General features: G+C 57.1%; 1 protein-coding gene across 15 annotated transcripts in view; it reads right to left on the minus strand.

Moving 5' to 3' along the window:
- ASAP2 (ArfGAP with SH3 domain, ankyrin repeat and PH domain 2) overlaps positions 1–13,527 on the minus strand; it is a 164,301-nt gene that overhangs the window by 35,396 nt on the left and 115,378 nt on the right. For all 15 annotated transcript variants that reach the window (XM_085020000.1, XM_085019995.1, XM_021087869.2 and 12 more), the window contains 5 exons: positions 10,566–10,669; positions 10,111–10,180; positions 5,178–5,265; positions 1,023–1,071; positions 776–942 (listed from right to left, as the gene is read on the minus strand). In XM_085020000.1, the coding sequence (XP_084876126.1) occupies positions 776–942; positions 1,023–1,071; positions 5,178–5,265; positions 10,111–10,180; positions 10,566–10,669 (478 nt within the window). The remainder of the gene's footprint in view (positions 1–775; positions 943–1,022; positions 1,072–5,177; positions 5,266–10,110; positions 10,181–10,565; positions 10,670–13,527) is intronic.

Genomic DNA, 13,527 nt, shown 5'->3' on the forward strand with positions numbered 1-13,527 from the left:
AATACAGCCTCCAGGGTAACAGGAACCCCATGGCACGGCTCGACTGTGCGTCCCAGTTTTGCTGTGTCTATTTTTTAATAAAAGCTGTCATAGACTTGGAGGAATGGAGAGGTAAAGGACGACTCTAACCAAGCCACACCCTCCTCATTCAGAAAACATTCAGAAAACGCGGCGCCCCACTCCCGGCCCGGTACCACTCCGGGTACCACTCCCGGCCCGGTGTCACTCCGTCTGCATGACAAGAGTCAGCCAGCTCCTTCAACTTTTAAAACGCTGCTGTTTAAAAACCGATAATGACAATCTGTGTCCATTCAAATGAAGCCCCAGTCGGCTTTATCCAGACACAGAAACCAACACCTCATTTCACAGAATGGGACGCCTAGACGGGGACCGAGAAGAATGTCACCGGCCCTTCACTGCCGTGTAGGAAAAGCGACATCTAACAAAGTAAGTGGCTCTTCGGGGTCACGGGCCAGACAGCGGCTTAAAGCTGCCGCCGAAGTTCCCCGACGTGGCACAAAGGTAGGGATCAAGTCCCGGAAAAGCCGCAGCCTCTGGAGCCGATGCAGTGACCAGACGGCCCGTCTGCCCTCGCTCTGCGCTCCTGCTTGCATTTCTCAGGAGCTTTTAAGTCGGAGCAGCACGGCCGCCCCCGCCCCGTCCCCCCGCCCCCCCGACGCAGCGGCACAGCGTTCAGCTGCCTGAGCTCGGGCCGGGCCGCCCGAACTTTGTGTCTGAAATGAGAGGGGGCGCCAGGGAGCGGGGTCTGCGTCACCTGGGGCCCCGCAGTCACAGCACACGTCGTTGCCCGGCACCCTCTGGACCTCGCAAATGATCTCCTTCGTCAGCTCCTGGACGATGTTGTTTTCCCCCGGGGTGTCGTCGCCCTTAAACGCGTTGTTCAACGCTTCTTCCTTGCTGTTTTGCAGCACAGACATCCATCTAGAGAAAGAAGAGCGACGACGCTGGCTTACAGGCCGCCGCCCAGGGCCCGCCCGAGGCCCCGTCTCCAAACTACTTACATCTGACACTCCTGCTCGTCCTCGGCTTGAAAGTGGTACGTCCTGTCATCTGCGCGGCAAGAGGGGTTTCGTCACTGGGGAGCCCGCCCAGAAATCCATACACAACCCACGAGAAACTGGTTTGGAATTCACCTCAGGCAGAGTCTTAACTAACTCGGCCAGGAAATCAAGGAGAGATGTGCCATCCAGCCCCCCCTCTGTCCCGCACGGCGCCGCAGCCTGGGGACAGTGGCTTTGAGATGCAAATCAGGGCGCCTGCCCTTCCCCCATTCAGGTCTAAAGAGATGCAACTTCCCCAAACGGAAGCCTTCAATGAAAACCATCACCACCCTTTCAAAAGCTTTATTTTTTTTTTAACTCGCTACAGAGTTGGCCCCTAAAGGTTAAGGCCCCCTGAATAGTAAAAGCCTTTTCAGAAGCGAGTGTCTTTACAAGCTTTCTGAGCTTTTCAGGCCACAATGTAACTAAGTCCAGCTGTGGGCAGCATCAGAGAACCCCAAATTGAGGGATAAAGGACCAAAAAAGTAATCAATAATTTTCAAAGGAAAGCAGCAAGGTGAGGAAAGACCAGGAAAGATACAGAACGGCCACCAACTGTGGGATCCTGGAGATTATCCTGGAGCAGAGAAAGGGAGAAAATGGGAGCAGGATGCGTAGCCGGAAGTAGGCTGCCGCCGCTGCCATCCATTCCCTGGTGCCGGCGGGTGCGGAGCCGCCGATGTTACCTGCTCGGCAGCAGGAGACAACTGCACTAAGCTGTCCGTGTGGGGGCTGGACAAGGGCTGCCCGGAAATGCTTTAAGGTCAGTCCAAACACAAACCAAAAAACAAAATTACATTTAAAAAGACAAAAAGAAAAAGGGAGGAGATCCAGCTTCCGCAGATGGCAGGGCAGGGGGCAGAAGGGACCGCTGGGTTCATGATAACCACCTGTGCCCCTCAATGTGAGCAAACACATCCTCTTCCAACCGCGGCTTTTACCCGCCCGAAAGCACTCTGCTTCTCAGAACAATTCTTGTTGAGGCCCAGAGAGGTTAAGAGGCTGAACCAGGGGCGCCCAGTAGCGGGGGTTAGGTTTGCTGACTCCAGGCCTGATACGCCTCCCGCCTCTAATTCCGACACCCAGGGCGCCCCCCCCGCCCCCCGCCCCATCCCACCCTGTGACGGAGGAAAGGAACAGGTGTTAAGAGAACTGTGTCGGGTTCAGAAAAATCAGCTTGATTCTGTGATCCAGATGCTAGTGGCTGGGAAGAGAGGAGGGCCCGGGGAGGCACAGGACCACATCTCACACGAGGCAGATCTCGGAGGGCTCAGGAAGCCCTGGCCACGGCAGCTGGTGCCACAGGCCGGTGTCTGACATCGGGCCTAAAACCCCTGAGTTTCTGCTGAGCCACTTCAGGCACAGACCAGGCAGAGGCCACATGGGAAAACCAAGGAGACGGGGGAGCAGCCCATTTCCTGCGGTGGATTCTGCGTCCTAACACGGGGATGCCGGCGAGGCGGGGGACTCTGTGACAGCTTTTTTTTTTCACACAACAAGTCCCTCTTGAGGACACTCAAGGCGCCTAAAAAGCAAGACCACCTTCTAGCAGCTTCGACTCAGGGAGAAGAAAAGCGAGAGGAGCGGGTGGGGCCGATCAGAGCCTCAGCGTGGCGGCGCCCGGGGAAGGGCTGCTGCTGCGCCCCGGGCGCGGGCTCCGTTTGGCCAGGCGCCCTCCGTGTGGTCGGGCCCACCCAGGGGACTGACCTAGATCATCCCCCCGTTCTCGCACCTTCCACCCCACTCAGCGTGACCACGTGATTGGAGGAGATGGCTTAGGAACTGGGTCTGCAGGGCAAGAGGTCTGCACAAGCTCGGGGAGGGCTGGCCTTGCCACACAAAGGTCCGAGAAGCCAGGCCCACTGACAGGTGGACCTGCGCAGGGAACCCCTGCCTGGAGCGGGGGGGGGGGGGGGGGGGGGGGATGGACGACACTGCAGGGAAGTAAGTGAAGCCAAGTCCCCTCCTCTTCCAGGGGATTCTGAGATGGCTTCACAGGGTGAGGGCCTGGAGGGCGGCTCCTGGGGGCCTGGCAGACCCCGCAGGAAGCCGCACCCTTGCTGCCCATCTTACCTCTCCAACCACCCAGGTGTCATAAGAGCGCACAGGCCTTGGTGGTGTGTGTCCCCGCCGGCCGCCAGCAGGCAGAGTGAGACCCTAAGGCCCCACCTCCGCAGGACACCCGTCGGGGGAGGGTTTTCCCGCTTCGTGATGTCCCCCTTGATGGTTCCTTGGGGTCTGACCCGCTTTCAGTTTCTCTACAACCCAGAACCGCGCGGCGGACACGGCCCTGCCCCCAGAGCTCCTCCTGGGGGATGACTAGCCGGGGTGATCAGCTCGTAGGACAGGGCTCATCCTACCCGCTGGGGGACGGTGGGAGGGAGAGACAAGAGCTTTTGCCAAAGATGACGAGGGACCCTGGCAGACGCACAGCCGCGCCTCAAGCCAGACTCGGTGAGCCTCCAGGCGTCCGAGGCCAGGAGCCCTGGATCCACGGTGTCCATTATGCCCCAGGCACCAGAGCAGATTCCTGCTGCTCACACTCGGCTGGCGGGTAGGCTCGCTCACGGGTCTCCTGCCGCCGGGCGCCCGGCCGGCCGGTGTAACCGGCAGGTGGGGAACACTTTGGGGTTGTTTACGAGCCTGAAATCAATGCTGTCGCACAAGTGGCCCCCACGGGGCCCCACCAGGCAGGGGACGGTGTGCTGGCCCCGTCGCCCCGGGTGCAGAACTCCGCCCGGCTCTGCAGCCAGTGCAACCAGTGCTGGTCAGCGTCTAAAGGTAAAGCACGGGCTTCAGGACACGGAAAAGCCTCAAGCCCGCCACGCGTCCCCTGGCCACGGGCTGACGTCAGACTGTACCCGCAGCGCTCCCTTTGACCCTCATTTTTACGGCCATCGGGGCCAGATAGCCCCAGGCCGGTCACAATTGGGGCTGCACCCGGCTCGCCAGGCTCGTGCTGTCCTCAACGAGCGAAGGATCTGAGCGTGGGCTTTGGGGAGGAGCGAGACTCAACCTGGGGCCTGACGAGACGGCAGGGACACGGGGCTGGGAGCAGGAGGGGCACTTTTTCTTTTACACGTCAGTCTAGAATCTGAAAAACGGAACACACAGCACCGCATCCTTTTCACACTTCTCGTGTCAACGCCACCCCGGGACGCGTCTCCTCCCCCAGCGAAGCACACATGCAACCACGCTCTCGCAAGTTCGCTGCCAGCATTTCATTACACAGTAAATCACTTCCCACCCTCAATGATAACGACGCAACACCCTCATAAAAAGCAGCCATCCCTGCAGGTCACAACTGTGGCACAGGGGCTCGATCCCTGGCCTGGGAACTTCCACATGCCACCGGTGTGGCAAAAAACAAAAACAAAAACAAACAAAAAAACCAGCCACCTCCGGCTCAGGATACGGGGCAAGCAGGACAGGGCTCATCGTCCCCAAACGCGCCGTCTGGAGTGTCTCTCTTTAACAACAACTCTTGTGCCCAAACCCCTAATGACGGCCTGCCTTCCTCCCAACTGTATCCCTGCCACCTACAAGCGCCAAGACTAAAAAGCCACTGTGAGTCTTGAACGCGTCTCTCGTCCTTTTCTTTCTTCCTCGGGGGACGCCCAGAGGCCACTCACCACAGTGGACCGTTCTGGGGCCATTCTTCTGGGTGTGCTGCAAAAATGAAAAGCGACCAGGAGCAGAAACACCTGTGCTGCAGGGGCCTCCAGCCAACTTCACACCTGAACGTTTGAAGGGCTCTGCTGAGACCTGATCACGTCAGGTGGGTGGCATTTCTAACACCACCCAAGTTACGGGCACGTCGATGACAGGATCGTGCTTTTTACAGCGAAGGGAGGGACGTTAGGCTTGAGGGCTGATCTAGGGTCCTCTGTTCACCAACAGGGGAGCTGAGGGCATGTGCCCGGCTGTCCTTGGAGTCAAGTCCCGAACCTGCAAGCGGACAGGCACTCGTGGAAAGAGGAATCATGCAGGCGCCTGAAACAGAGCCGTTTCTTTGAAAACCAATTCTTTAGTGGGCACTGTTCAAAAGGGGGTTGATGCCCTAGACGAGAGTTTAAAATAATCTCTCTGCGGCAGAGCGTCTGAGAAATAACTCACGTGAAATGAGGTCAAAACACTTCTTCTCCTCGGGGTTGGTCTTCACCTGGCAGGTTAACAGGTTGAGCTTCGCCGGCGGCCGGTTAGCCTGCGGAGAGAGACGGAGCTGGGTGGGAAGGAAGGCGAGATCACAGGACGGTTTCTCGGGAAAATACAGCAAGCACAGGCTTCCGCTGCTTTGTGGGAACAGCTACCGGAAGGCGGATTTTATGCAGGAGGCATGACAGAGGCACATCGCAGGGGGCCTGGATCTCCCCCTCCCCGCGAGGGCCACTCGGGGGCTCACTCGCCCACCTGGATGGGGGCTGGGGTGCCAGCCTGGCTCTGAGGTCGAGGGCCGTGGGCTCCCTGAGATGGAAATGCCAACGTGCTGAGACACTGCACCCTCGTCAGCTGGGAACACGGGCACCCAGGTCAATTTCAGGTCATCTTAAAAGTGTTTTCCTGGGTATAAACACTGGCTTTCAGGGAAAGTCATCTCACAGAACACAAATCACAAATGACAGAGAAATTTCCCCTGCTTTCAGAAATGACAGACGAGAGAGTCATAATCCTTAATGCCACGCACCTGTCACCTAAGTTTCAACAAAACCCACCTCATTCCCACCTGTACCCCGACCCCTCTCCACACAATGGTAACAAAAGAACGCGTTTTTGTCAGCGTTTTGCTATTTTATTACTATTTCAGAAATTATTACAACTAGCCCAAAAGAGCAAAGGGCAGAGGATAAGAAGACAGTTTTAGGGGGAAAAAAAAAATTCTGAATGGCCAAGGGCCTCTCAGAAGCCCTGGAGATCTCCAAGTACCCACCCCCTCCAGGCTGCCCAAGGAAAGACCACGTTCACGAGTTCTTGTGGGCCCCTCCCACGGCCACCAGCCACGTTGAAGTTGTAAAAGCTTGGGTTTGGGATGAATCGAGACGCAGACTCACGCACGTCCACACCTGGGCGGACCCTTCCCACGGAGCTCCCAGGGTCAGGGGTGGGGGAGCACAGCCTCCACTAAAAGAGGACGGACCCTGCAGGCTGAACACCGTGGCTTTGGGAACCTGGGACAAGGAGAAGCTGGATCAACAGGGCTGTGCGGACCTCATCTCTCACACGAAAACCACTGCACTCGCCACAGTCTGCAGACGCCTAACGGACTCCCTGGATCATCAGCAATCAGTATTCGAAGGCCACATGCTCTGCCTGGTCTTGCAAAGCTTGACAATTCCGAGTAGAAGAGCCATCAGTCCAATTTTGGATCTTTCTCAACAGAATTCACCGGCTCATCCAAAACCAATACACCAAGTGATTTCTCTCCAAGGCAGGTGCCCACATCCAGCTGCAACCAAGCCCTCTGCCGGGGTGTCTGGTTCCTAAAAAGCACGTGTCTATCCATTACCCCCGAGATCACACAGCTGTGTGGATGCATCTAGGTGACGCTGCGGGACTGCATCCAAACGCTGGTGACCACCGCGTCCCAGAGATGGCAGAGGGTGACGGGCGGTGCAGCGCGGCAGACACCGAAACATGCTCAGAGCAAGAGGGTGACTTGGGATGACAAGGGCTACCTTTACGCGGGTGCTGCCGCTATTATTACTGGTATTGTTCTAGAACGGGCTTACACGAGGCAGGCGGAGCTCCAAGAACCCACCTTGGGCTCTGAACTGCGCGCTGAGGCAGGACCCACTCCAATCACAGACGGAGACCCTGGCGCCACAGACGCAACCCTCTGCCGGCGCCTATACAGCCTGGGGCAGTGAAGCCGCCGTGCAGCAAGCCGGCCGGACCCGGCCCGAGCTCCTCACAGCCTCGCTCTCCTGCCCTCAGTGGCTGCAGGCAGAGCGGAGCCACTGCCTGGACGTCCTCCCGGGCCGCAGAGACACATAGGGCCGGGGGGGGGGGGGCATCCCCCCCCCCAAGGTAGGTGCTGCTGGGGAAGCTGTGCGGGCCTATGAGACACAAGCTCCCCACTTCACAGCGGATGCGCTGCAGAATTCGGAAAAACGCTCAGTGCCTGCATGTGAAGGAGGAGTCATGACAGCGGAGTACGTGAGGCTACATCCAAAGCGACAACCCCGAGAAGAGTCCACAGAACACAGAAGCGGACCGTCGCGGCCTGTCCCACGTTTTCCATCAGCAACCGCCGGCCCCGACCCATTCAGAGCACTGACGGGCTGACAGCATAGCTGCAAGGACTATTCGTGGGAGAAAAGGGCCCCACCGTCCTGGGTGGGACTGTGACATCCCAGGAAGTCAAGAGTCATCCGTGAGGCTCCCGCTCGGCCAGGCCACGCCACTGTCCCCGGTGCGTCAGCCTCTGAAGCGGAAGCGGACGCTCTTCCTTCTGCACGACTGACGTTCAGACGAACCATTTTTTAGACTCAGTAAGAACCAACAGACGTTGCTCCCAGCTGAGCAGAGTCCCCAGCCCAGGGCGGTGTGGCCAAGCGGATGTCTCGTGAGTTTCTCTGTCCTCCCAGTGCCAGGACACGCGAGCAGCCGCGGCGGACGGGGATGCCGACTCGGGCCTTCACGGAGCTCGCCCGGGACGGCACCGCGGTCCCTCCGCGGGAACGCGCACTGCGACCACCTCAGTCCTCCAGGCTGCCAGCTTCCGGGGGAGAAACCGATTCTTGCAACAGTGCAAATACAGCGAGTGCTTTCGAGAACACAAGACCCAAATCTCAGTGGAGTGGCGGACGCTGCTCTGAGATGCCAGTTGCGCGGTGGAGCCTCTGAAAACCCCGCCCCTTCTTCCCCTGACGATAAATCAGCACACGCGGGAGATGCCGGCCGAACAGGTAAGGGGCCAGATCAACACGAAGCAAACAAGCGCCGCCCCTCCCGCCCCTCTTCCCGGTGGAGGTTCGTCCACATCACGGGGCGGTGGGACCCAGAGGAAGGGAGAGAAGGCGGCACAGAGAGGGCTGCGCAGGGACCCACTCACGTCCCAGGCGAGGCCGAGGGACGGAGCCCACCTGCCACTGCAGCCACGCCAGCCTGGGCAGCTAATGGCAGGAGGAGGCACCCAGAGGGCTTCCAGGAGTGGGGACCCCCCCCCCCCCGAGCACGAAGCACTTACTCAACGTGCAAGCGCTGTGACAGCAGAGCAGTCGGCATGCCCAGAAAGCTAGTCACCCCAGCACCAAACAGGGCAGCCCATCAACGCTCAGGAAAGCTGAGCCTCCACGCCTCTGAGAGGACACTCAAGCAATGCAAGTGAGGAGAACCAAAGCTGCTGCCGACGGCAGGGAGTGGCCGCGCCTGTTTCCATTTCGGCGGCAGGGGGAGAAGCCCTCTTGGGCCGAAGCCGAGGCCCTGGGTCCAGTGGAAGGGACACCTCAGTGAGGCAAGTATACCTAATGGCTTTAGAGCTGCAAGCAAGCATGACATGAAACTCCGTCTTATTTTGTGAGATTTCCTGCACTGAGACAGTAAACCTGAGTTAAAACAAACAGCTGAGTAGACTACACGTTAAAAGCAAATCCCAGAAGCCCAGACGCTAGAGCAGGAAGGGAACCTGGCCTTGATCCCCCTGCCATCCTCGACTGTAAGAGAGGGGGCTCTGTGACCGTGCCTCTCTTGTCTACAGCGCGTCTGCCCCGACACACAGACACGTGCAGGAGGAAAGACGGGAGGTTGGGATCTGAGGGGCGTGGCCCCAGGAGGGACGCAGTGACTGTAAAGAGGCTGGATTTCGGGGAAGAGCCAGGCCGTTATTCATCCAGGCGGGAGCCCGAAAATCCCAGGGCCACAGGGCCCCGCAGACCCTGGGGCTCGGCTGCTGGACGTCCCTCTCTCTTCCCAACCCGAGTCGGCAAAGACCCAGGACACCCCCCCCTGGAGACCGCGATCCACACGGCAGGGCCTTCCTTCCCAAGGGGTGTTTTCCTCTTCCCTTCTCCAAATGCCCAGAAGGGCCACCTCTGCCCAGGGCCGGAAACACCTGCCTGTGCGCGCACCCAGCTCTGCCTCGCACGCGAAGCTGGCGGCAGCAGGGGAGCAAAGAGGAGACTTGGGCTCCCCCACCCCCACCCTGGGCTGCGGTCACGGCCAGGCCTCCCGCCTCGGGCGCAGGAGTGAAGGCGCCAGCAGTGTGCACGTTTGCAGCAAAACTGCAACCAACTCAGCCTTCCAACGGTTTCAAAACTGCCTACGAGCCTCCGTGGCTCTCGCAAGACCTGGTCACACTCGGTAAGGTGCTAACAGGCCTAATGTCCCGCCGGAAAGGCCTGTGTTCATAACCGTGGTTACAGTCTCTGGTGTCTGAGGGCCGGTGAGCAGGTCATTTTATTCTGACTGGTTTTCCAGCTGGCTCAACGCATGCTGAGCTCGGTTTCCTGCACAGGCAATTATACCCAGGGGCGCAGGCAAGTTCTGGCTGGGTGTAGTGTGTCTACAATAAACGCACTGAGAGCGTTCCTCTCTTGATCTCTCATTTGAGGGTCCTGACTCCCTAACCTCTTTTCCTTTCATGAAAAAGAAGACAACTTCCCAAGTGCGCCATTCAGTTTCCAGAGTCGTTTCTGGAAGGCACAGAGCACCTGGCTCGCCAGCAGGTCCCGCCTGTTAGGTGGCGGAAGGCAGCAAGGTCTCCCTGACTAGGAAAGCAAAACGAGGGCCGGGTGGGCCGAGTACAGGAGGGACCCAGGCAACCTTTTCTCAGCAGGGAATCTCCCTGTCTTTATTTATTTTTTGGCGCGCCCACAGCAAGTGCAAGGTCAAGGGCCAGGGATTGAACCCGCACCACAGCTGCAACCTGAGCCAAAGCACCGACAACGCAGGACGCTTAACCAGCTGCACCACCAAGGTGGTGCCAACAGGGGACGTCTTTAAAATGCACCCTCGGGGCCGCAGCGCTCAGGGCAATGTGGGTCCCTCGCGGGGCGTTCCCCACGCGCTGGTCCTGCCACAGCAGAGACTGTGCGGGGAAGAGCATACTTACAGTGCCGTGGGATATGGTCAGAAACCCGTTTTTGACCGAACATTTCCGTTTCTGCCACACTTTTCGGATCCTAGAGACAAAGGGGAAAAACAGGCGTTGAGACAGACGTGGAGAAGAGACTTGCGGTTGCCGAGGGGGCGGGGAGGGGGGGACGGGGATTTGGGGTTGGGAGATGCCAACTGGTCCATTTAGAACGCAGGGCAAGGAGGTCCTGGCGCACGGCACGGGGAGCACAGCCAGTCCCTAGTAGTAGAACATGGGGGAGATGAGAACAAGGACCTGTAGGCACAGGTGGGACCGGGTCATTTGCTGAACAGCAGAAACGGGCACAACACTGTAAATCAACTACAACAAAACAGTGAAAAAGCAAAAAAGAAGCGTCAAGATGTGTGGGGCTCGGGGGGGCAGGGGGGGGACCACCAGGCGCCGGAGCCCCCGCGGCGCCACCTACGCACCCGTCGCTCTTCTTGGAGAGGGTGCCGCTGCGCTCGGTGCCGTGCTCCTTGTTCCCCTGAGGCTGATGTAAGCTGTAGGCTGTGCTCTGGCGAAGCTGGGAATCCTACAAACGGTCAAGAAGTCGGTCGGTTTTAAAAAGAGAATAATAATAAAAATTACAACAAAAAAACATTTAAAAAAAGAGTTCCCTTCGTGGCTCAGCAGTTAACGATCCCCACTAGGATCCATGAGGTTGCAGGTTCGATCCCTGGCCTCGCTCAATGGGTTAAGGATCCGGCGCTGCTGTGAGCGGTGGTGTAGGTTGCAGACGCGGCTCCGATCCCGCATGGCTGTGGCCGTGGTGCAGGCTGGCAGCTGTAGCTCTGATTCAACCCCTAGCCTGGAACCTCCATATGCCATGGGTGCAGCCCTAAGGAAAAAAAAGTCATTTTTAATCCTATCGAGATTCCGATTTTTATAAAACAGTACATAAAGGACACTGAGGCTCTTAAAAAAAATTTTTTTAAAGAGAATTTCCCCTCTTAAACACACCTAAAAAAGGGACACAAAATTCATATCCTAGAACTCATAAATGCCACCTACCAGGCTGGAAAGGCGATGACAAAACCCAGTGTCCCCAAACTGGCTGAAAGAATGAGGCTCTTGGAAGTTACAAGATTTGGCTTATTTATGAGCCTTACGTTCCTGACAGTGGCGAGAAGCTCCTGGTGTGACAGAAGCAGCCCTCGAGAAGGAAGGTGACATGCCACGCTGGGAAAAGCTTGGGCTTTCAAGTAGGAAACCACAACAAACAACAATGTTCTGCCTCTTACTTTGGGCAAGTTACACAAGTGTCCTGCCTCCCTTTGCTCCTGGAAAAACAGGAAAACAACTTCTTGTAAGGACACGGAATACAGGAAGGCTCAGGTGAGACCACGCGTGAACACTTGGAACGAAACAGGCACGGACAACGTTCCCTTCCTGACCCCAGCAGTCCCAGCAGAGGGGCCCTGGCCCTGAACCTGACCGCCTCAGCCTCAGCGCAGAACGGACGCTTGGGTGCGGAGAAGCTGGCCAAGCCCACTACAAGCGGCCACTCCAAAGACCATCAGGGAACCTCCTGGGCCCGAGTCCGGTGTCTGGGGTCCAACAGGCGCTCAGCTTGTGTTTAACTGATGACACCCGAAGGGCCAGCCCTGGAAATTCTGACAAAGGCCTCGAGGGGAGCAGGACACGAACAAGGCGCTCACAGGCCCTCAGGCAGGGCTGCGCTGTCCCGTCTGCCGTGAGAGCCCCAGGCCAGCGCATCGCAGCACAGAAGACACAAGGAACCTAAGCGACGGGCTCGGGGCAGGGCTCGCCAGCGCGAGGCGGAAGGGAGCCAGCTTGCCCTGAGGCCAGAACCAGGGCAGTCAACGTGATCCGAACGGAGAACACAAGGGCTCCAGACATGCGGAGTCAGATGGAGAGAACCGCAGAGAGCCTGGAAGAATCGAGGCTGAAGATGAAGGCGAGAAGCAGCCGAGGACAAGGGGAGGGACCACGCAGACACAGAGGCGTGGAGAGGAAAGCGGCGGCCGCGGCCACCCTCCAGGAACACGAGGACAAATACTGCAGTGGGGATGAAGCGGGCCATCGGGTCAAAGGGATGGACAGGCTGGGGTCAGAGTTCAGACGTCATTGAAAGCAAGAGTCGGCCACCTGGGCTGCTGACAGCTTAAAAAAAGGTTTTTGAGATACAGACTTTTCATTTCAGTCAAGTCCAGATTACCTAAAATTTCTTTCTTCGTTTGCGCTTGAGATGTCCCAGCTAAGAAATCGCTGCCCCATCCAAGGTCAGGAGGATTTACATCTGTGTTTCCTTCCGAGAGGTTTATGGTTTTAGCGCCTACATTTAAGCCTTTGGCCCATCGTGAACTGCCTTTTCTTCCCCTCTTCAGCTGCCCCTGCGGCTTATGTTAGTTCCCAGGCCAGGGATCAAATCAGCCAGAGCTGCAGCCTACACTAGGGCTGCAGCAAGGCCGGATGCTTAGCCCACTGTGCTGGGCCGGAGATCAAGGTGGCACCACCAGGGAGACAAGCCAGCTCATTAACCCACTGCGCCACAGCGGGAACTCCTTAACTAACTATGATGGTGTGAGGCTCCAAATTCACTCTTTCACTTTGGTTATCCAACAGTCCCAGTATCATCTGTTGAAAAGACAATTCTTTCCTTGCTGAATGGTCTTAAGCCCTTTGCTGAAAATCAACTGACCATAAGTGGAAGGGTTCAAGTCTATTTCACTGATCTCTGTGCCCATCCTTGGGCCAGTGCCACGTTGTGTTGATTATTATAACTTTGCAATAACTTTTGAAATCAGAAAGTGTGAGACCTCCAATTTTGTTCTTTTTCAAGACTGCTTTTGCTATTCTGGGTCCCTTGCATTACCATATGAATTTTAGAACCAGCCTGTCAATTCCCACAAGAAGGCTGCCGGGATTTTGACAGAAATTGCACTGAACCTGCACATCAATCTGGAGAGTGCTGCCAACCTAACAACGATAAGTCTTCCAATCCACGAGCAAGGGCTGTCTAGCACTGACTTTTTAAACTCTAAAATATATACGGAATAACTCTGCAGAAAATTTAAAAAAGGACTTCATTCAAGAAGTCAATAATGTGGGAATTCCCATCATGGCTCAGTGGAAACGAATCTGACTGGTATCCACGAGAACACGGGTTTGATCCCTGGCCTTCTCAGTGGGTTGAGAATCTGGCATTGCTGTGAGCTGTGGTGTATGCAGGTTGCAGACGTGGCTCAGATCCTGCATTGCTGTGGCTGTGGTGTGGGCCGGCTGCTGTAGCTCAGAATGGACTCCTGGCCTAGGAATCTCCATATGCCACGAGTGCAGTCCTAAAAAGACACACACACACACACACACACACAAAGAAATCACGAATGTGCTCAATCATTTCATTATTGAACTGACAACGGTCCGAAC

This window comes from Sus scrofa, chromosome 3 (genome assembly GCF_054392235.1).
Source record: "Sus scrofa isolate SSC_HxYL_T2T_F1_AM1 chromosome 3, Sscrofa_HxYL_maternal_Yorkshire_Landrace_v2.0, whole genome shotgun sequence".
NCBI classification, from domain to species: domain Eukaryota; kingdom Metazoa; phylum Chordata; class Mammalia; order Artiodactyla; family Suidae; genus Sus; species Sus scrofa.